Source organism: Temnothorax americanus, unplaced genomic scaffold (assembly GCF_048541705.1).
Source record: "Temnothorax americanus isolate GAGA-0224 unplaced genomic scaffold, ASM4854170v1 Scaffold12, whole genome shotgun sequence".
NCBI lineage: Eukaryota > Metazoa > Arthropoda > Insecta > Hymenoptera > Formicidae > Temnothorax > Temnothorax americanus.
Genome location: NW_027509253.1, coordinates 2,157,705 through 2,180,880, shown reverse-complemented (window position 1 = coordinate 2,180,880; position 23,176 = coordinate 2,157,705). Strand labels below are relative to the sequence as shown.

At 38.0% G+C, this 23,176-nt stretch overlaps 5 protein-coding genes across 30 annotated transcripts; 2 read left to right on the top strand and 3 right to left on the bottom strand.

Annotated features, from left to right (window-relative positions):
• Positions 1 to 279: 279 nt before the first annotated feature.
• Dak1 (cytidine/uridine monophosphate kinase Dak1) lies at positions 280 to 2,331 on the bottom strand. The gene is made up of 2 exons (XM_077398936.1): positions 1,570 to 2,331; positions 280 to 1,144 (listed from the first exon to the last, which is right to left on the bottom strand). Exons 1-2 carry the CDS (start codon positions 1,936 to 1,938, stop codon positions 866 to 868), a joined length of 648 nt encoding a protein of 215 aa, XP_077255062.1. The 5' UTR covers positions 1,939 to 2,331; the 3' UTR covers positions 280 to 865.
• A 1,273-nt stretch (positions 2,332 to 3,604) lies between these two features.
• Positions 3,605 to 6,523, top strand: Coq2 (ubiquinone biosynthesis protein COQ2, mitochondrial). Of its 11 annotated transcripts, none has more exons than XM_077398913.1 (8): positions 3,803 to 3,961; positions 4,526 to 4,642; positions 4,733 to 4,872; positions 4,965 to 5,131; positions 5,200 to 5,347; positions 5,440 to 5,633; positions 5,704 to 5,892; positions 5,959 to 6,523. In XM_077398913.1, exons 2-8 carry the CDS (start codon positions 4,533 to 4,535, stop codon positions 6,169 to 6,171), a joined length of 1,161 nt encoding a protein of 386 aa, XP_077255039.1. In that variant the 5' UTR covers positions 3,803 to 3,961; positions 4,526 to 4,532; the 3' UTR covers positions 6,172 to 6,523. The 11 variants fall into 11 exon arrangements, with proteins under 11 accessions (XP_077255040.1, XP_077255039.1, XP_077255038.1 ...); XM_077398912.1 differs by having other exon boundaries at positions 3,803 to 4,001; XM_077398911.1 differs by having other exon boundaries at positions 3,803 to 4,066.
• Positions 6,524 to 7,478, bottom strand: LOC143893477 (protein Abitram). Its single transcript, XM_077398935.1, has one exon. The coding sequence runs from the start codon at positions 7,468 to 7,470 to the stop codon at positions 6,697 to 6,699; it is 774 nt and encodes a 257-aa protein (XP_077255061.1). The 5' UTR covers positions 7,471 to 7,478; the 3' UTR covers positions 6,524 to 6,696.
• An 84-nt stretch (positions 7,479 to 7,562) lies between these two features.
• LOC143893480 (COX assembly mitochondrial protein 2 homolog) lies at positions 7,563 to 9,121 on the bottom strand. Of its 3 annotated transcripts, none has more exons than XM_077398940.1 (3): positions 8,956 to 9,121; positions 7,769 to 7,920; positions 7,563 to 7,703 (listed from the first exon to the last, which is right to left on the bottom strand). In XM_077398940.1, the coding sequence occupies exons 2-3, from the start codon at positions 7,877 to 7,879 to the stop codon at positions 7,617 to 7,619; spliced, it is 198 nt and encodes a 65-aa protein (XP_077255066.1). In that variant the 5' UTR covers positions 7,880 to 7,920; positions 8,956 to 9,121; the 3' UTR covers positions 7,563 to 7,616. The 3 variants fall into 3 exon arrangements, with proteins under 3 accessions (XP_077255066.1, XP_077255065.1, XP_077255064.1); XM_077398939.1 differs by lacking the exon at positions 8,956 to 9,121 and adding an exon at positions 7,992 to 8,107; XM_077398938.1 differs by lacking the exon at positions 8,956 to 9,121 and having other exon boundaries at positions 7,769 to 7,840; positions 7,906 to 8,101.
• Positions 8,957 to 21,883, top strand: Cpsf6 (cleavage and polyadenylation specificity factor subunit 6). 14 transcript variants are annotated; one of them, XM_077398878.1, is made up of 14 exons: positions 9,027 to 9,107; positions 10,663 to 10,731; positions 11,424 to 11,648; positions 11,951 to 12,178; positions 12,319 to 12,792; positions 13,522 to 13,566; positions 14,269 to 14,395; positions 14,691 to 14,804; positions 15,242 to 15,522; positions 16,017 to 16,314; positions 16,869 to 17,121; positions 19,236 to 19,316; positions 19,557 to 19,612; positions 19,931 to 21,883. In XM_077398878.1, the coding sequence occupies exons 2-14, from the start codon at positions 10,729 to 10,731 to the stop codon at positions 20,152 to 20,154; spliced, it is 2,409 nt and encodes an 802-aa protein (XP_077255004.1). In that variant the 5' UTR covers positions 9,027 to 9,107; positions 10,663 to 10,728; the 3' UTR covers positions 20,155 to 21,883. The 14 variants fall into 14 exon arrangements, with proteins under 14 accessions (XP_077254999.1, XP_077255013.1, XP_077255010.1 ...); XM_077398879.1 differs by lacking the exon at positions 9,027 to 9,107 and adding an exon at positions 9,834 to 9,852; XM_077398873.1 differs by lacking the exon at positions 10,663 to 10,731 and having other exon boundaries at positions 8,957 to 9,107.
• Positions 21,884 to 23,176: the final 1,293 nt, after the last annotated feature.

Genomic DNA, 23,176 nt, shown 5'->3' with positions numbered 1-23,176 from the left:
AGGCTAAAACTTTACAATATTGTGTATTTTGGTGCGTAAAACACGAATGTAAAAGTTAAAATCGTCGCTCTCAAGTAGAACAAAAGTGATAAAGTGGTAAAAATAACAATTTTGGGATTGGGAAATCTATCATATCGACAGCATACAAGTAGGTATGTATGTACATGAGAATCAGCTAGAAAGCCTTTTTTAAATTTAAAAGGTAGATATTTTCTGCATATCTGGAAATTTCAAGGGAAAATGGCAAACACCGAAAGTTTGGAATTAAACACTGACATATTAATTTAAGGAATGTATTTTTACGTATAAATTAAAAATACACGATAGACATCTCTTCCATTTTTTTCTCTTCCATCATTTCTCGCATTAATATGCAATTCTTTTTCTAACGATTATTAAATTTTCAATCGATACATTTCGATAATCACACATTGCTTAAATATTTATTCTATAAATATATAAGCTATGTATACTAACGCGCACGCTATATGCATATAACATTGTATCAAAGAATTTACACTGCCATTCATTATTAACGATTTCGGCAGGATATTTACAGATTTCGGATTCCGATCGTTGACACCATTATCCATTTGCCTTGTATTAATGTACATTTGTGGAGGAATATTTAGCCAGTATATAAGTTGCAACGTGTTACAAAAATTGAGATATAATACTGACACCACACAGTGATCAAAATTAGATAAACCTGTTCTATCCCATAAGGTGGAAAAAAAATCTCTAAAATATGAATGTTATTCAATAAAAATGTCCATATGCCACAAAATAAAAATAAAAAAAAGAACCACTTATTGCGCCAATAATATTGAACTTGTTAAAAAAGAGATCGTTAGGACCATCGTTATTACCATCCTATCTTAGGAAAGTATTCCGCGACGTCCTGAAATACCTCTTCCGGCGTTCTCATAGAATCAACTTTATAAACTAGGCCCTGCCGTTCGTACATTTCTATTATCGGCAAAGTATTTTTCAGGTAAGTTTGATGACGGAGGACCAAGGACTGTTCATTGTCGTCGCTGCGGCCGCTTCCGCTGGCACCCCGGTTCAGGCAACGTCGAGTGCAAACTTCCTGACTGCATTCGCAGAATATTACGCCCTTCAGGATAACTTTGTCAGCCATCACCTGCCATCAACATATGTAACATGAAATACAACATATTATATTTTGATATACCTATTCTGTTACTTTGCTTCCATTAAATATCTATTTATACATATTTTTTTAAAATGAAAATACAATATTAAGCGGGGAGCACACACTTCTGCGCCACGCATAATGCGTAAGCATAAGAAAATTGATTATTGTGGTCCGTATACACGTGCAAATAGACCAATCAATTTTCTTATGCGTATGCGTTGCGCAAAAGTCTGTGTTTCCCGCTTTATTCTGCGCGCGTCGATTGCAAGAACCACAGTGTGCATTTCAGTTGTAGACAAATTGGACAAATTCTGACAATTTACTGGCAATTCCAGGTTCAACCAATGTAAATAAATTCAAGAGATATAAGCCAAGACAGATTACAAGGACAGATAATTATCGACCGATACCTTGTTCCAGCCGTCGAGGTTATCCTGATTCCTGGGGAAGCCGTCGATGAGGAACCGGCGGTGCGGGTTCCCGGAGGTCTGCATGGCGCGGTCGATGAGGCTGCAGGTGATCTCCACGGGGACGATCGTGCCGTTCCTGATATGCGTCTCGATGAGCTCGCCGTACTCCGAGCTAGGTTTGACGCGTTCCTCGCGCAGCAGGTCGCCGGCCGACAGATGAGCATAGCCGTAACGCTCGACGATGTAACGGCAGAGCGTGCCCTTTCCGGCGCCCGGGCCGCCCAGGATGAACACCACCTCCGGCTTCTGCGTGACAGTGGTCATCGTGCGGATGCAACGTCGCGCGCCGGCCGCGAAAGCCCGTAGCATGAATCGCTACGTATACTGTACAGTGTACACACAGTATACACACACGTCGATGTCTCGACAATCGGTCCGCACTCCTCACTCCGCGGCCGTCTCGTCAAGTCGTCACGCACACACGACACGACGCGCACGCGGCGGTCGTGACTGGCGCCATTTTTTAAAAGGCCCACGTGCCACGTGGCCGGGAATGCGGAAAGCTGCGATCCATCCGAATCAACGATGATACTTGGCCGCTTTTAAACGTTCAAAATACTTAGATCCGTTTTTGTTTTCTTTTTCCTTCGTCCACGTATGATTATAATTTTACGAACATCTTTATTGTTGGTGCGTAAACTTTTGCATCAATACGATGTCAAAACGTCATTAGGCATTTAGATATATTTCGTATGTTAATTATGATTCAAAATTTTATCCGACAAGATAATTTTATTATTAAAGACCCTTAATCCCGGGCATATATATCTGTTAAATGTCAAGATGATATATCATAGTAATAAGTCATAAAATTAGTATTATATTATAAGCTGTCTAAATTTTAATAGTTACGCAAACTTCCATTAAATTGTCCGTCTTTAAAGTACATATCTCGATGATGACGGTTTAACATTTGTGTTTCATACGTATGAAGGCTTAAATTAAAGATAAATAATAGCTTTCAGATATATAATATTAAAGACAAATAAAACAACTCATGCAATATTAAATCAATATATTAATACAAATATAATTTAACATTTTAAACAGTCATAAATGCTCTACTACGTAAAGTTTTATCAATTATTTACAAATACTGTTTGAGTATTATTGTGCATAGTGATCATCATATTGCTCATTCCAATAATGAATATAATGGAAAAGAATTATCTCATACGTTATTATATTCTTCTCTATACTTTGTTTTTTTGAAATTTAAATTTCGGCGATTTAAAATTTTAAAAATTCTCGGAATTGCGATTCTCTTTATAAAATTTCAATAAGACGAGAATGGCAATTATGTAATCTCGCGTGCATAAAATACGTTGGACATGCGCAGTAAAATAAACACTAGCAGACGCTATTAAACAATCAAACCTCAGTCGCGTGCGTATCATATTGCGATAAAGGAGTATCGTTGTGAACTATTAATAGACTTTAGTAAAGTCTTTATGAGAAAGGAATAAGAATTGAGTAATAGTAAAAACAATAATATGAAATTTTCTTTGAAGTAAATATTACAGTTGATAAATGGAAACAATTAAATTTATTAATCTGTTTCGTCTGTGTGTGTGTAGTTCACTTATCACAGAAATACCAGCTAGCATTTGCAAGAGTAAGAAAAACTCCAGAATCTCGCTCATATTACAATAAATACGAAATTATGTATATATCTATATATTGTTATAGATATTTTATCAATATAAGTATTGATAAGCATTTTACATAATATATATAGATCGGAGCACATTGCGTATAAAAATTAAAATTTTAAATAATATTAATGTGTAACATTAATTAAAAAACAAAATATAAGTTTAATATAATATGTAACATATGCAAGTTGCAGGATATATATAATGGTAGTAAAAAATAAAAATAATTTACGGATTTCTGGAAGCATTTTGGACAGTAGGTATCAGAGCGCGCACCTGTCGAGCCCGGTGGATGGCGGATCCCGGTCACGTGATCGACGACTGGCCGCATTCCGATGTACTGCAAATCTATTTTACCGATTTTACGTCACGTATACTATAGATTTTCAGTACTGAAATGGAGGATTCACACTGCGTCCGATGTTCGACGTACGACGATCCGACATCCAGTAGGAAATTTTTGTCTCTAATAATAAATTCTGTTACTTATTGGATGTCGGATCGTCGTACGTCGAACATCGGACGTGATCGGAGATCGGACGCAATGTGAATCCTCCGAAAGTTGCTGACAGTGAATTTCGGAATGCAGCCCATGTCATCACTTCATGCGCACCCGGTGACCCCGGTGTAGATTGATCTTGCGATAGTTGCGATTTTCCACCGCGACGTGAGACCACGTGAGACTAGCACGAGGATCAAAGTTCAAAGCGTGTTAAAGTGATTAAAACGCTACGACTATGACAATCCTAATGACCTAATGACAATCGGTTATGCGTTATCAAGTACGCATGTACATACTTCCGCTTATAACCTCAACAATGTTCACGTTTCTTCTCGACAATATCATTATTTCGAATAATGAAGACTAAAGTATACGTCTCAAAAATTTTTTTATCCCCTCTGTCGAGTAATCTCGTCGATGACACTTCAACTTAACTGCCAACTCAGTCAAACCGAAGATTATATATGTATACCGTGTGTGCAGAGGTTAGATTTCAATCTTATTTGATAATTTTCTTTTTTAGTAGGATATCTAGTAGGAATTTTGTTTTTAATAGGATATATATATCCTAATATTTGTTATTTTCTTAACACATACATTCGTTTTGTTGAACAAATATTTTATCACCTTTCACACGGCAAAGATAATAAGACAGTTGACTTGACGACAGAGCCATTGATATATTAACAAATTAAGAATGTATCAGTTTTATTCAATTAAGTTTTCAACATCATTACAGGTGAACAATGATAATTGTAAAAAGATGCCGCTGGTTCACTGGAGCTATCAGTTTGCTGTCACATAACGCGTATTCCAGCCTCAAGCTGTTAAACCCTACGGCTGTGAATTTTAGACCGTGTACAAAGATTCCTTTCTCAGCAGTATGCCATAAGTACAAATATGAAGCGAGTCCCAATGTACTCAGGACGACCTATTCTTTGTTAAGGACAGAAGATACATCGACTTGCGTCAAGTTACCAGATTCGCAGCAGAAGAGATGCTCGAGCATCGCCGCAAAGCTAGTCAACAATGCCTCACCTAAAGTACAACCGTATATGAAACTTATGAGAATAGACAAACCGATAGGTAAGTCCCGATTATATATATATTCAAACAATTATCTATTAACTGCAACTACGTTGCGTATAATCTCTGTTCTTTTCTAAATTCTCTGTCAGGAAGCTGGCTACTATTTTGGCCCTGTGGATGGAGTATCGCCATGGCGGCTTCTGCCGGCGCCTTACCAGATCTCCATATGTTAGCGCTTTTCGGTACGGGTGCGTTCATAATGCGCGGTGCGGGATGCACCGTAAATGACATGTGGGATCGGGACATTGACAAAATGGTAAAATTCTTTGTGACAACATTCCTCGTCTCTTGGATATCATGGTTTATGTAAATTCGTTATCTCAGGTAGCCAGAACGAAGGACAGACCTTTGGTAACTGGTCAAATAACGCCAAAACAGTCGTTAATGTTCCTAGCTGGACAATTGAGTTTAGGATTACTTGTTTTGTTGCAACTAAATTGGTACAGCGTATTTCTCGGTGCCAGTTCGCTAGGTACTACATAATATATCGAAGGCCTCTATAATCGTCTATCTAAAATGAATCTAAAATATTTAATATGACACATCTTGTATTTTCTTTTTTAGGTCTAGTAACAATTTATCCCCTTATGAAAAGAATAACGTACTGGCCGCAATTAATTCTGGGAATGACTTTTAATTGGGGTGCCTTACTAGGGTGGTCAGCTATACACGGATCGTGCGATTGGTCTATATGCTTGCCCCTCTACGTAGCTGGTATTTGTTGGACTATTATGTACGATACGATATATGCTCATCAAGTACGTACAGCAGAAATGTAATAACTTTTTAGCGCTTCTCATATCGCTCACGAATTTTTTTGCGTTCTAGGATATAAAGGATGATATTTTGCTAGGCATGAAGTCGACCGCTATAAAATTCGGAAAGGACACGAAATTCTATTTGTCTGGTTTTGGAATAGTGATGATTGCGAGTTTAATAACCTCCGGTGTATTAACTGCTCAAACTTGGCCATACTATACCGCTGTTGGATTGATTGCAACGCATATTAGCAACCAGGTAAAAATTATTAGACCTCGATTTAAAATAATTGTCACTCGAACAAAGGAATTTTTTTTCTTTCAGATATATACTTTGAACATTAATAATCCTACGGATTGCGCCAAAAAATTCATATCTAATCGCAAAGTAGGTATGATATTGTTTATTGGTATTGTGTTGGGAAACTTAATGAAAAAGTCAATCGTGAAAAAAGAGAATGAAATTGAAGAAAGAGAGCACCCAAGTGTTGTATCGGATGAAAAATTAGATGAAATAAAAAATAGGTATGATTTATAATTACGAATTTCAATACAGCAGTCTTAAATTATGTAAAATTAGCACTTTGAATTATGCAAATTTTGGTAAAACTAGTATTTTAAATTAGGTAAACTAGTATGTAAATTACATGAAACTAGATGAGACAAAAAAATTACATTAGTAAATAAATATTCTTCGATTCACATGCGATAAATTCTCAAATGTTACATTAATTTCAAATGTAGAAATTTTTGTATTTATTTGAGGTATTATAAATCAAGTACGTATTCGTATAGATTTAATCGTATCGTCAGCGTTATGATTTAACCGTGTTTACCTCATTTTTATGAAATAACGAAATAAATGGATCTTGATATACGAACAAAATCAATATTAGAAAACAACGTCAAATTAATTTATTTATCCAAAATCTTAATTATTTCCAATTCTAATAATTACTACCTAGTTTTTTTTACAAATTGTTCATCGCTGTTATAAAACTGACCAAATCATTTCTCAGCAATAACAACCGTCAATAGATAAAATTTTCTTTATCGCGCTACGTCACTTCTTTTCCCTTTCTTCAACAAGTTCGATATATTGTTCGCGAGTCAACAGAGATCGCTTTAAACTTTCCAAGAGTTTTATATTCGGCAATATTATAGCCAAATATCCACCTTTATGCGGTGGTTCCTTGAGAAGTTGCGGATCCTCTGACAACGCCTCGTTAACTTCCACCAACTTTCCTATCATACAGCACTTGACGACGTACGTTTGCCCGTCCAGGCACGATATCGTACAGACATTCGAGTTAGTCTGCAACGGCTGCGCGCCGTGTTTACCCTTCCCCGAGACTTTGTTCAAGGATCTATCCAACTTGTCGCTGACCCTAAAGTCAACCTTCTCTATACCTTTGTTGCTTCGCAAAATCACATGACTAGGCGCCAAGGACAGCACGCAGATACGATTACTGTGAATCCATACGCACATGTCGTCTCCAGGCGATCGTACGTCCGTTTTGTAATAGGGGGTAAAATAGCGATCGGTAACCGTAGGAAAATATCCGTTATATTGCACCTCGTCCAACATGTCGGTAATATCCTCGTCGGGAGGAAACGTGAACGACTCGTCGTCGCTGTCGACGGTCGCCGAAGCCTCGTTATCGCTATCCACCGATCTCCCGTGGTCCCGTTGAGAAATCTCTTTCGCATCAGAAATACCTTCGGCCACATTTTCCCGTGCGTCGTCTTCTTCCTTCCGATCGCACGATCTCCTTTCGTCGTTCTCAGATTTCATTCGTTTGGCCCTCGGTCCGTCGGCCTCCGTTATCGGATTCATGTTTAGCTCCGAGGTTCTGGATCGGCGAACGTACGTACAATTCCAATCGTTCCGATCTGCCGTTGTCGCGGGTAACGGTACAAAAATCAATTCCAACAGTCCTTGGATAATCGAATTACTCGTTGAGAATTATTCGTGCGCGACGACTAATCGCTGGTTTCTTGCTGCGCCGGTTCCCTCGTCTCTAACCTCTTACGTCGGAGTTGCGCGTTTTCCGACCTGCGAATCTCTCGCTGCAACAAACAGCGGGGCAAAATCAGTAAATTCGGTTTGATTCGCGCGAGATAACGGGACTCACTTGTTTCTTTATGCATTCGTTCATCTCCCGCTGGATGTGGTCGCAGTAGCCCAGAAACCTTCGGTACGGATGCTGCAAGTACAGAGCGGTTGAAAAAGGCACGCGGCACATGGCGAAACTCACGAGCGCGACGTTACCTCATTCTCGCAGTCCTGAAATCGGTAAAATATCTCATTACAGGCGGCATTGTGCGTGGCCAGCGATCTATAATTCATATCTCTGCCTTGGCGAGGGGTCCTTTGCAAAACTAAAATCTACTCGTATTTCGTCATTACGCAATCGCGCGGTAAACGCTGACTTGTCGGCAGACAGCAGACACCGACACAACCGAAAATTAAAGTTTTACTAATTTGTGTTATTCTTTTAATAAAAGTATGTTATTTTTGTTTTATTAATACTCTCTCTGTTATTAAATCAGCAAGATTATTCTCAATTAATGCTGCTGTGTGTTAAAACTGATGCTTTGAATACAGTATACGTCTTTCACTGTAGTATTTTTAAAAGCGTGATTTATTTAGATTTTTGTCTCAATAATATTTAGCTAATTAGATCGTTTTTTACATCTATTTTTACACAGTTATGTTTTAATTCTTCTTCAGCCGGGTGTCCGCATCGCTAATTGGTCAATGTAACATAGAACCTTCCGATTGGTTCATCCGGTGAAAAAACTCCAAGCTCCGATTGATGTGAGTGGTTGTGATCGCAATTTAAATTGTTGTAAAAAAAAGTCATTAATCAGACTGCGAACAAAACGGATTAAAATTAAACTTATCTAATTGATTGAATCGGTTCGCAATTAATTCTTAATCTCTAAAGGCCGTATTACATTATGGGATTAATTGTTATATCTCGATTACGGTTGGAGTAAGGCGCGTGTCGCGCACAGTGCCATGGAAACTCAGCCTAACGGTTGACGTTTGCCGAGGGACTGAGGACAGGGTTGCGTTCCAAAATTCACTCTGGGTAACTAAAATCTATAGTTTACGTGACGTACACTATAGCATTTTAGTTAACTAGAGTGAATNTTGGAACGCAGCCCTGAGGACCGGAGGACCCTGAGGACTGACCAATCAGCCGGCAAGCGGCTGCGCTCCGATTGGTCAATTCGCAAACTGCCAATCGAGACCGCCTTTACGTTACGGATGGCGCTCTCGTCGCGCTTCCCCGGGAAAACCGATAATACTCACGACACTCACGACGACGCTTGGCGCTTGGCGCTTGGCGCCTTCTGCCGTATCGCGGCTCGCGGCTCGCAACTGCAGTGAGCGTCGGTGTACGTAAAATGGCGGACGGTGACATTGATTTGTACGCCGACGATCTCGAGCAAGATTTCGCGCAGGTAATTCGCATTTCTCTTTGATAGCAATTAAAAGTACGGGACCGCGTTCTTTCTTTTTTTTTTCTCTCTCTCTCTCTCTCTCTCTCTCTCTTCCCGTTCGATCGGAAGGAAATGAAGGAACGAGCCGCGCTCTGACACTGTTCACAGTTCACACGCTTCGACGATCACGACGCGCCATATCGTGCCGCGCCGCAACTGTGTGTGTGTGTGTGAGAGCGAACGAGCGAACTGAGCGATCATCGTTCGGCGTCGATTCCGAGACCGCGGCTGAGTGCGTCGGCGTCACGGTGGACGGGCGACCGTCGCTAACGATCGGCTCGCGTCGCTGATCCCCTCGTCGTGAACATTTTACTGTGTGCCCTCCCTCTCCCCCCCCCGCGCGCACGTCCGGCACGTCGCTCGAGCCGGCGGCGGGCGACTACTCCCGCTACTCCGGCGCGCGCCCGCGCCCGCGCGCGCGAACGCGAACGCGAACAAACGTACGAAACTTACTGCGAACGGAACGAACGAGCGAATTAGTTGTAGCGAGCACGTATATACAAAGACGAGGGAGAGCTTCGCTCCAAGAGCGTTACCTCCTTCTCGTTGCCGCGCGGTTGACCGATCCCGCCTGTCTAGCTAGTGCCTGCCTGCGCCTGCTGCCGTCGATCGCGCGCGTACCCGTGTATACCCGTTCCCCGGAGCTAAGCGCTAAAAACAGTAATACGGGTTCGCAACAGGAATCGACCGCAAAATGGTGCTAGCGGTAAGGCGAATATCGTGTTGTTAACTCTTTCACTCTTTCGTTTCTTTCCCCCCCCTCCCTCCCCTTTCTGGTGACCCTCTCCCTCTATCGCCATCCCCCTACGCCCGCTTCCCCCTTGACTCTTATGATTTTCAACCCCTCACGCGCGACACGCATATATCCTCGCATGCAAACACACGCGCACACCCACACGCATATGTACATAGACGTTGCAGCGTATCGCACTGCATGCGCGATTACATTTTCTCTTTGCATTCTCTCTCTTTTATTGATTTTCCATTTCCTTTTTTTCGCGAACGTCTTTTTCTCTCTTGTGAAGAAAAAAAAGCGCGGCTGCTTGGAATATCGCGGCAGGGATTGAAACCGATTGTAATTTCATTTTTTTTTTACCGCTCAGAATCTGGGATCCCGAGAGATTGGATCCTTTAATCGGTCCTTTTCACGCGAGATAATGTTTGCTTTGCGCACTTACAACTTTTGTGCGTGAGAAAATTCAAGTGGCGACAGTCGGCGACGAACTACGGTCGAGCGCACTTGTAACTGTACTTACTTCTTTTTGGAAAAGTGTTTATTACATTTCTTACATATTCCGGATAAAGTATAAACATAGCTGCATTTTGCTAAAGCGAGGAGACGCGAGGAATAATTAGAACAAAAAGAAATAGCACATGTCGCATACGCGTATATGTATAAAAACGTAGATCCTTGCACGTCTGTGGTATCGAGGTCCGAAATTGAAATTACAGTGAGTTCAATCTCTGCTTTATCCTCACGATGCAAAAAGTCTGTATATCTGCATATCTGTTACAGTCGAAGTGTACGATTGGTTGATCGGTTGAACCACAAGGTGCGCAGGAAGTCGCGTGTAATAAGAAAATGGTACACATCTAAACGTTTCTTTACATATTGATGTAATTTATATTTTCATAAATTAGTTTATATATATTCTGGGCTCTCGCAGGGGCTGTCTTGAGATCACGTTGTTATGTTGAGCGTTATTCCTCGATCTTGCGGAAAAAAATCCAGTTTTTCAAATTTGTGAACCACTTTGAACATGGATTGCCTTTGTTGAGTCTCTTCGCGGCTCCCGTTCGCGATACTTGATGCTCAAATAACAAACTGGACTCAATGCGTTCCTGTAAATTTGATGGCACTTCTCTTTTTATTTTCAAAGAAAGGTTTTTTTAATCAGAGATTTCATTAAGCTTCTTTCGGTCAAACGTAAGTTACACGGCTTTAACGATGACCATGATAAAGAAATAGCATTAGACTAAAGTAATAAAGTATTTTGTTTGGTGTTGCGTTCTCTGACCTCTAAATATTTTGTACAATTATTTTGCACTTTGACTGTAACATATTCAGTACGTGTGTTCAGTGCGTGTATTAAATAAAGATTACAAAATTCTACCATGTAACATTTGCATATAACATTTGTCGATTAATCTGCCTCTCATCTAAAATACAATGGAGATTACTATTAATATCACTAACATCACGCGTTTCTTCCAACGTAAAATAAGTGTTTTGTTGTACTTTTCTTTGTATAATGCTCGCCTACGCATCTGTTTCAGGACGAATTCGCGGGCGATGGCGTTGATCTTTACGACGACGTGATTGCCGCTCCAGCAGGTGGCAATGGCGGCGTCTCTTCCGGAAATACCGGAGAGGGTGGTGGCGATACCACGTCCCCGAATGAGGAAACTAATGGGAACGCGCCTTATCACCAACTTGGCAATAATATACAGCCGAATCAAATTGGAAGACGACATCAATTATACGTTGGCAACTTAACATGGGTATATACATGTGCACAGAATTAATTCCAACGTTTTAAAGATTCCTTCTTTTCCCACCACTTCTCGACAGTGGAATCGTTTACTTTCAATGTATAAATTAAAATATGATATACACTCCAGACAAAGAGCATTTCATAAATTAATATTTCTTAAACTTTAATATGATATATATTTCCTTCTGCTTTCTATATTTATGATTTTGCAATGTGGATAAATCATATTTTTTTTTAGTAGAAAACTTTAATTTTTACTCTTTTTTTTTGCACTGAAAGTTATTCAATAACAATAAATTTTATTTTTAGTGGACAAGTGACCAAGATATAACAGATGCTGTTCAAAGCATTGGGGTGTCTGACTTCGTGGAAGTAAAGTTCTTTGAGAATCGTGCCAATGGCCAATCCAAAGGTTTCTGTGTTATATCCTTGGGCTCAGAGCAGAGCATGAGAATATGCATGGAGAGGCTGCCTAAAAAGGAGTTGCATGGGCAAAATCCCGTAGTAACTTTTCCTACTAAGCAGGCTCTCAACCAAGTACGTATCGTTATGCGTTGTGACAAAAAGATGGTATATAAATTAATTTCGCAGTGTACACAAATAGTACGTTACGATATTCACATTAACGGGTACGCGTGAGACTTATACGCAACAATCTATTTTTTATGTGTTCTCAGTTTGAGTCGCAGTGTAAGACGCGACCTGCTCCGGCTCCGCAGCAGAGTCAGAGCCAACGTCCTCATAACCCACATCAACATCAGCCTCCGATGCCACCTCATCAACAGCATCCTCAACACCCACAACATCCTCAACATTCGCAACAAAATCACGGTCCTAGAATGATGATGGGTCCTCCACAAGGTGTAAGGCCGCAAAGAATGCCGCCACCCGGAATGGGTCCACCAGGTCCCGGTGGACCAGGTCAGCAAGGTCCGCCACGTATGCACGGTCCGCCGTTAGGACCAGGCCCAGGACCGCATCATCCGTTGCCTGGTCATCCTAATCAAGGCCCGCCACCTGGCTATCAGCAGGGACCGTGGAACGGACCGCGTCCAAATGGTCCTCCGGGACCGCCTCGAGGACCTAGTGGAGGTCCACCTCAACAAGGGCCGCCTGGACCAGGTCCCGGTCAACATAGACCCCCTGGAATGGTATGGACGAACAGATTTTTCTGTTTCTTTAACAGACAAAATATACTTTCAACCGTATTGGACTATATTTTCGTATCCATTTAGCGTTATATTTAGCGCTAAATGCGATTAAATTTGAAATTTATTATTTACGACGAGATTTGTACGCCCTAAATTTTATTCATAGTTAATGTCTTGAAGCATATGCACTGCAACCGCAAAAAAGAATATATATATATATATATATATATATATATATAAATGTAACAAAATATAAATAAATTTTATTTCTTTTTGAACAATTGGTTAGATTATAGGGTACTATCTTAATAACAAAAATGTATTTTGAAGACATGAAATAAGTTAAGAATTACATGAACTTAAATATGTTAAAACATATTTACTTAAGATTGATCACACGGAGAAATTTGCGTTGTACGATAGTATTTACGACTTTAACGATCGCTTTAGAAATTGTTATATAATATTGTTTTAGAAGTTTCCATGAGGGGGGGGGTGTATTATAATCTTAAATGTATTCTTAAACTGCGCAGAATCTAATTACTAATAAATACATTCGATACATGTTTTAATAATTATTTTAATAAAGTAATCACATATGAAGTTTGCGATATGAATTTGTAAAGAGATATCTGCACAGTTTCTAAACAGAATCATTTAGTGCATGTCTACTGTAAATAATCATAGTACAGGTTAAATATGTTTTGCACTTTCATGTCTTACGCGTAGAGTTGCGCTAGAGACCTTTCAGAAGCCAGTTACCATATGCCACAGGTAACCGATATATATAATGAGGTTTTCTTTTCAATTCCATTTTTTGAAACTGTTTCGTGTCTAATTATTTTCTTCACATTATTCGAATTCAAAGAAATGCAATTTAAAAAATTAGATTTTTAAAATAAATAACTGGCTATATATATATTTAGAAGATAAAATAACTATTAAAAAATAATAATTTGCAACATTACGCAGAAAAAATTATAATGTAAATATATCAATTTTCCTAAATTGTGTTTGGACTAGCTAGGTGGGGCTTATATTTTATTAATGCATTAAATATTACTATATAATGTGCGTCATCTACAATAAGTACATGTATACTACAAATTTAATAGAGGTTATTGACAATATGTTACAACATGATATTACGCTTTTAGAAAAATATAGATTCATGTTAGATATTATAATACCCAATAACATTCAATAAAACTATATAAACACAAATTTTTAAGAAAATATTGAAATGCTCTGTGTCATTGTACTTTAGTATGTATTAACACGATTATATTTTTTACACATGTAAAAAAATTTTACAGAATATTAATTTTATAAAATATGCTAACGTTCAAATTTCTTATAAACTCGTCCCTTGTCCTCTAATTATAAAATTATTTGTTTTTTTTTCGTGAAGCAAGACAATAATTATCTATGTAATTATGATAGAGTGAAATAGAACCTTCATCTGTCTTTATTCAGCAATTTCACGGTGGTCCACCCGGACCTCCTGGTCAAGGACCTCCACGTGGGCCTCCTGGACATCCTGGTGGACCTCCAGGGGATCCCAGAGGTGCGCAGCCTCGTCCTGAATGGAATAGACCACCAGGTTCGTACTCAGACCGATTTTCGCTGTTCTCCCAAAACCTTCATGTTTACCTTTGTAAAATGTCCTTTATAATTCAAAACTTTTATGATTTATTACACCTCTGAAACATCTTGAATGCTTTCGTATCACCTTTTCTGCATGATGAAGTAAACAGTAGATAGAAACAACGAAGATGGTGGGAACTTGCGAACAAAAATCGTGTTGAAATAGTAGTAGTAGTAGTAGTGTACTATGTCATTTCAATTTGCTAACAGCAAATTGGTATTACTGATGCCATTGTTCAATATGTGCATAGGAATGCATCATGGGCCTCAGGGACCACCAGGTTTCCCTCAACATCAACATATGCAAGGGCCGCAGCCTGGCCAAGGCCCACCACAGAGAGGACCTCCTCCAGGTTCTATGGGTGGTGAGAGACTTAGAATGCTCGTTCATTGTTACAAATTTTAATCGTTCACTACACCGCGAGATGCATGATATTGAGGGAAATTGATCTGGCAGAAGCATTGAGGTGCAAGGTGTTTCAAAGGATCATTTCATAATTGAAAATTATCAAAAATCGTGTAATTGTTCACATTGAACTGATTTCTAAAATATCATCGATAAATACCATTGTATATTTATTGCACCGAATATTGCTAAATATTACTATTTATTATTAAAATATTCAATATACATAATGGGAGAAAGTACATCAACAATCTATTTCAAGATATAATTTGATTTTGAAATAGGATTTACTTCCATTATCCGTCCTCGTTCTCATGTATTTATAGTCACGATACGTTCATCATTTATATGTGGCAAATGAAAAATGTCTTAGATATTAATCAAGTACATTGTTAGGTCCAGGCGGGCCGCCTCCGGGACACGGTGGGCCACCACAAGGTCCTCCTCAGGGACCACCGGGTGGCCCTGCACCCCATGTCAATCCCGCGTTCTTTCCGCAAGGACCACCTCATCAACATCCCGGTCAACATCCACCGGGACCTCCTGGTCCGCCTCATGGCCCACCACATGGGCCGCCTCACGGTCCTCCTCATGGTCCACCTCATGGCCCACCTCATGGACAATCACACGGACCGCCACATGTACCACCGCACGGTTATGGCCCACCAAGTGCACAAGTATTATCATATTATCACGCCTACGTATTTTAACCAAAGTATTAAACCAATTAATAGATAATTTGTACGTAATATGAGTTAAATTTCAATAGTCATGTTTCGATAGTTACCACCTCGAACAGCTTCTCTGCAAAATAATTTATCTATATTACCACCAAAACACAAAAGGAAAGGAATTCATTGCTCTTATTATCAATCGTAAAGAAAACATTGAGGCGTTACATGAAATGTTACTCATATTTTCAGAATTATAATTAAAAAACATAATTATAATTATAGTTGTGAATACAACACGGTCTATTCAAATAAATTCGCTTACGTTATTAATGTTCTGTAAAAATTTGACATCAGCAGGTAGAAGCAACTTTATAGATATTATGCTCATTGTAGAATAGAAATTCTATAATATATAGTAATAATATCTACAAAGCGCATAATATCTCAATGCAAATAGATTTAATAACAATTTTCTATATAATTTTTGTATGTTATAGGCTCCTTATGGAGCACCTGGGCCTGATCATCGCCCGGAAGGTCCACCGCCGCTCACTGAGCAAGAATTCGAGGAAATAATGGGCCGTAATCGTACAGTGTCGTCGTCCGCAATCGCACGAGCGGTATCTGACGCCGCGGCAGGCGAATATGCAAGTGCCATAGAGACCTTGGTGACTGCTATCTCGCTGATAAAACAGTCCAAGGTAGCCGCAGACGACAGATGCAAGATCTTGATCAGTTCTCTTCAAGATACCCTACGCGGTGTTGAAACGAAGAGCTATGGGTCCGGACGTAGAGGTGAGTTAAATATATCTGCGTGTAGTGTAACTCATAATCCATAAAATTCTGCCGTTAAAAAGTGGTACAATTATAGTTTGGGATTACGAGTCGTTCTAGTGGTGTGATATGATTGAGAGGAGCATGGGAATGTAGGGTGATGAGATGATGATATTGAATGAGATGTGTCCCCAAAAATTTCGCGACTGTACGAGTCAGTGACTCTACGAATATGTGCCCGATTCGACTCGTGGTAGCGTCGATGAGGGCAATGGGTATTTTCCTGGAATTTATTTATAAATTTAGTCAGCACGGCCAGGCACTAGCGAGAAACGCGTTTGTCCGGCTAATTAGTATAGTGCCGTTTTGATAGGGGCACACGCGCGCGTCACAATAGCTTTGAAAATTTTCGCATTAGAAGAAGAAAGAACAAATATAGTCCATAGAATTGATGACCTTTTACATTTGAAGATATTAAGTCATAAAAGTCTTTTCTCTACGCAAATATGTTATTTTAACTTTGTCTTAAAACTTAGTCATGCGGTCCATCTCACAGATAACGAATTTTCTTACAGAGCGTTCACGTTCGCGTGACAGAGAGCGCAGTCATAGGAGACGACGCGAGCGGTCCAGGAGTCGGGACCGTGAATATCGTGAACGTAGCAGAGACCGCGAGCGGGAGCGTGATCGCGAGAGAGAACGGGATCGTGATAGGGACAGGGAACGTTATTACAGCGAGCCATATCCGAGAGAACGTTCCCGCAGCAGAGAAAGAGAGCGTGAACGTGAAAGAGATCGTGAATATAGAGAGCGAAGCAGAGAAGAAAGGTAAGCCAAATGATCTCACCAGACTAATCTCTTAATTGTGTCACTACTAGTGTCTAGTGTGTAGTCTCTATGAAGTTGGCACCTCACTTTCAAAAATTGAAAGTTTTATCAACAGTTTTATTTGCACCCGCAATAGTTTTACAGTTCCTGATACAGTTTTAGAAATAGTTCCGTTGATTTAGAGGAAAAAAAAAAGAATTTTGGAAATATGAGGTGCTAACTTTCCGTAGTTCTACAGTTCCTGATAGGATTTAGCAATAGTTCAGGTCATTAGGTATTTTAAAACAATTTTTTAATTAGACCGCCAGCACCTCATCTACGAGAAATACGGGGTGCTGACAACTTTTTTTTTGGGGGGAAATTCTGCATTGGATACCTCCTCCCCCGGGCGGGGAGGGCGGTTATGCCGGACTTCTACCGGCTAAAACCCCCCGGGTGTTATTTAGGGGAGGAAACATAGATACCATCCGTGGGCCTCTCCACGCCTTGCCCAGACCGGGCTAAAAACTAATTTGTGGCGAATGGGTGACACCACCCTCATCCGCCACCCCTCCCTCTGAGGGTGCTGCAAGCACAAGGATTTAACATTAACCCTGGTACCATATATCAAAAAGAACGTAAAAAGAAGTAGAAGATAGTGCAGTAAAGATTAAATAACACATTAGAAGAATACTTTTAATTCGCTTTTAATTTTTCTCATATAATTATAATTTTGATTAATAGTCCGTGTACACGATTACAGGGTTTCATGTTTCTGAGTAATATTAAAATATGCTAATTGCCTTTATTACGCATTGCTGGCAAGCTATATTTTATCCAGTAGTCAGCATTTTTCGTCGCTGTTCACTGATTTAAAATATCCTTATAAAATATAGCGAGATACCGCGTAAAAGATGATATAGGTGCACACAATATATTCGCGAGTCTTATAATTATAAATTGTGATGAACAACTAAAAGATCATAAGCAGCCGCGTGTAACTGAATCTTACATTAAGGCTGCGGTCCATTTGACGCTACAAATGCTTCGAAGCATTCCTCTTCTCTTTTCTTTCAATGAAGAAAAAAGGAGAAGAAGAACGCTCCAAAACATTTCTAGCATCAAGTGGACCGCAGCCTAAACTGTGCGTCTTGCTTGTTCCACGCGTGCTTATAAAAGGTCACATTTTGCTTGTATACGTGAGAAAACAAAAAAGAGAATACAATCTTTTTTTTTACACAACGTGAATGCACGTAAGAGAGTAGCGAGTTATAAACAAATTAAGAAAGTACATAAAAATTTTCATGTTTCTATTTATAATATTGTCATATCTTACATTGAGATATTTTTTTAGGAGTCATTTTATTACGTTTCATTTTCGCGCGAGTATACTTGAATTATAGCACCATAAAGATGCTATTCCCATACATAATACAAATAATATACAACTAATAAAAATATATTAACGTTTTACTTGAATAAAATTATTAAATTTTTACTTTTTCACGAACAGTTTGTAATCTTTATGTCGTCCTATACTTCATAGTATACTTCGGTAATAGAAACGGTCAATAATGCTGCAATTTATAGTTTATAAAAATAACATAATTAATATAAAATAAATATAACAATTCTTGTATCAAATACGCTATTTAAAGTACTGTATATATTGTCACAATGAGATCTTATACATTAATGAATAACTTAAAAATGCTTGATTATAATCATACTCGAAAAAATTATTAGCAGGATATGCAATCAGAAAAAATTGCAATGTAAATTGCGATATATTAGACATGATTTGACAACTCGAGAGCTAATTTTACTCATGATTTATAAATTGCGGCTATCGCTATAAATACGCGCGCACTATAATTAAATACAAAATAAACATAGTATTGACTTTTTTGTGGTGTGATTAGTGTATGCAATATATTTGTGTATATTTTTGTACGTAATTATTATGTAATTTATAAAATAGCGTAAACCTCTCGCAAGACATGTTTCTCTCGTTGATATTGAAACAACGATCCGAGCTATCGTCTTTTTTAGGATAATTTTTGCTTTTAATGAAATGTACTAAGCCTGGTTAATAGTACATAAACCGTCATAACAGAATATCCATTTTCCATTAGTACAACACGTCAGTCAGCCAGGCCAAGAGTAAAAGAGGAACCGCCAGAAACGGCGCCCGTCTCGTCTTCCAAGGCGACTAGGTAATTGACTTTTTTTCATTACGGCGATTGCATGTAGACTTAAATGAACGTTAAGTAAACGACGAAATGACGATAAGAAATGTCACGTGTTCATATTGCGCGGGCAAATAGATTCATGCCCTTTCCTTCATTTTTCACTTTCGGAGAGAAAAAAAAACATACGTAGGATAATGAAATAAAAAAAGCTTTAATAATGATTAACATAATCGGAAAGACAGAAAATTGTTGTTCGATTAATAGATCCTCTATTGCTGGACTTGTAAGGAAGAAATCAAGGAGAAACGTATTATCTTTAGGTATTTATATTGCCGTTGTAAAAATTACGAAATCACGTGTTTGTTATCGTTATAATTGCATAATCATGTCTCTATACTTGTTGCGTGCCGATTTATTTTATGTTTATGCGCTTTCGTGAACAAAATACATCGGTTAGCAGAATTATTGAAGGAAATAGAGTGAGAGAGACAAAGAGAGCAGTACATATTTTTCATCGTTCCCTTTGTATTCGCGAATAACACGAGATTAACGTTTTATAGTAAAGTGGACTCGTAGATATAACGAAAGTATGCAAAGCAGCATTAAAATAAGATAATTGGCTGACGTAACTTGTGTAGGTATTATGACGATCGCTACAGAGAACGCGAGCGAGATCGAGAACGAGAATCGAGCCGGAGACCATCCGAGCGGGAACGGGAACCGGAACGGGAACGTGAACGTGAACGAGAACGGGATCGTCGGGATGAACGTGGAGACTCCTCGCATCGCTCAAGACACTAAAACAAAAGGAAAGAAAGAAGCACCGAAGACGATGCGAGCAAGACATGTCAACATGACATAGGATCGATGATGAAGCAGTAAATCCAACAACATACACACTCACACACTGCGATCTTCGTCTTTTAATTCTCTTGAAGTATAAAGTATATCACGAACATTTTTGACATCCAAAGATTTATTCATGATTATTAATGACACGCGGCATTATCGAGGAACATTGTAGGATACACGGTAAAAGGGTAATTTCGAGATTTGCTTAACGAATAGTATGAAGATTTAATAGACTCCACATAGAATTCTGAACGTTATTGTCTTGTTTCGAAATAACCGAACTCAAGTTTTCGGTATAGAGTTGCCGTGAAATCTTTTCATTAATCGCGGAGTCCTTTTGTCTTACGTATGTATTAATATTATAATGTACTACATGTATACACATTTACATATATCCACTGTAACTGTGTTATGATTAAGGAAATATTCATTTAGTCAGAGAGTGGGTTTGTAAACGAATAGTTATCGCGTATGAGTGACGAAGGGAAGGTAAGAAGAAAAAAAAAGACATCTTGATTCGAGATCGTCCAAGATATGATTCGCAGTGACAAGAAACAGAACGAGAGCAAGATGCGTCAAGACCAAGAGAAGGAAGAACGAAGATATCTACGCGAGAAAACCATCAGCCTCCTTCTGCACGGATGATTCAAGATTGTATCTTAACGTAATACATATATACGCTTTCAAAAAAAAAAATATAAATGCTAAACATGTCTTTACTTTATTCATCTGTACACACAAATTCCTGATAATAAGAAAAAGAGAGAACTATGTTTTTGTTTCTGCGATTTTACGAGTTCCCGAGTTCACAAGTTTCTCGAAAAGCTGGATTGTTATGTGTAAAAATATGTATTAATTCTCTGATGCGTGTTATCTACGAAATTCATGAAACCTTTCACAATATTGGGAGAAAAAAAAAACTACGCCCATCCGAGAATTAATGATGGCGAAAAAGGAAATATTCTGTCAGTAGGTGAGGTGAATATGAATTAATTATATACGATTCGCTTTTCGAAGAAATGAAAATATTGAGAATGGAGTACGTTTTATAATAAGAAATTAGGAATAAATGTGCTAATATTATGTTTGTGAGCTATAGAGATTGTTATTTCATGTATCTTCTACAAAAATCTGCACCATAATTATTGTTAATTACATTATTGTTCTTAATAATAAGTTTTATGAAGCATATTATGAAAATATTATTATTTTACATTAATAATAATATCTTCATAATACCAGAAATTTATACAAATTTCTCAAAGGATATTTTAGAATATGTCTCACAAAACATTATATGATCCAATTATTCCTATACAACATTAATAAATTTTTGATCTTTTGTGTTGTATACTGTAAGACTAACAATAAGTGCACATTACCTCGAGAGAAAGAGAGCTGTTGTTACCTAACAGAGCTCGGAAAACCGCAATCGTTCCGCCGACGTACTATAAGTCACCGTTGCGATTATTTGTCATATACTTTTGATTTCACGTAGCATTTTTGTTTGCGTAATAGAGTTGGTCCGCTCTCGTTCGAGAGCGGCGCGAGTAAAAAGTTGCCTGGGAGAGATATGTATATGGAACGGTAATGGGTAAGTGCAACAACCGAATGCAACTCTATATACATTTAATTATACTTAATTTTAAGCGTATTATTTTTGCGTATAACACGAAACGGATATGCAAAACATGCATATCCGTTTGCAAAAAACAACTTTTATTTACTTCCATGATATTCTCTTTAAAAAGAAAAAAAAGACAAGACGTATTTGTGTAAACGATTTGATGTAGAAACGTAACTTGATATTTTGCAGACTATATTAACATGTTGTCCACTGTGCACCTGTTACTTAGTAATCTCGACAAGGAGTGCAACATTTTCTTTTTATTTTATTCGTAATCTATCTATCTATCATATACACAAATTGTTGAAATAATTTGATATTATGTATATTCAAAGTATTAGAACAATTGCACAGCGGAGAGCAACGTATTAAGACCTTCTATACAAATTACTTCCTCTTTATATGATTCGATCTCGCCGTAACTGTCATAATTAACAAAATGATTATCGGGGGAAAATGTATCAATAATATTATAAGCTTTTCTTAGAAGATCCGTAATTTATACTTATTTTATTTATAATTTTATGTCGTTTTTATTTCGATATATATATATTTTAACATGTATTTAACATATATATCTGTGTAAGTTGTCTGAGTCTTCAAATATTTCTCGTGCATTACACACACGGTATATAAAGTTTTAAATATAAAATTTTATCCTAAATTCTAATAATTACGGTTCATCTAAAGTGGGCTTTATTAGAAATATTTGTCAACGCGCGTATACGTTTTCTCTATCATCAACATTTAAAGCACAATGCTTTTATTTTATGACAACTGTAGGACATGATCAATAGCAATTAATGATATAATTGATCTAAAATGCTAAAAATGTCAAGCGCTGCGATCTCAATTTGCAAGAATGGAAGCATAAAACAAACAACCTGCCTGTTTGAAAGGAAATTTTCTGCTTCCAAATTGTATTATAAAATTTATTAGAAACATGGAGATACGATATTGATATCTTGTGATTTATTGTAAAATGAAGTGTCTTCTCCGCGATTGTGCAAAGACAGGCACTTGCGTTTGACGCAAGCTTCGCAAGTTACGATATTCACTTTAAAAAAACCTGAAACGTCCATTTATGAATAACTAAATGTACAGTCATGACTCAAATACTTTGCTCAAAACTTCATAATGCTCAAAGAATGTTATGTTGTAGCTAAAAATTATATATATATATACGGATATATTGGTAGGAAATTTTTGACATTTTGCTGACTTTTTTATACTTTTTTTAAATAATTATATTATATATACAAAAGGATTATGTAGATAAATTATGTAAAGAGCTAAGTATAACAAAGATTATCTAGTCACATTGCGATAGAAACGTTCCAAAGTAAAGTTTTGTACATTTTATTGCTATTTGAACTGTGATACCGATATACACTCCATGCAAAAA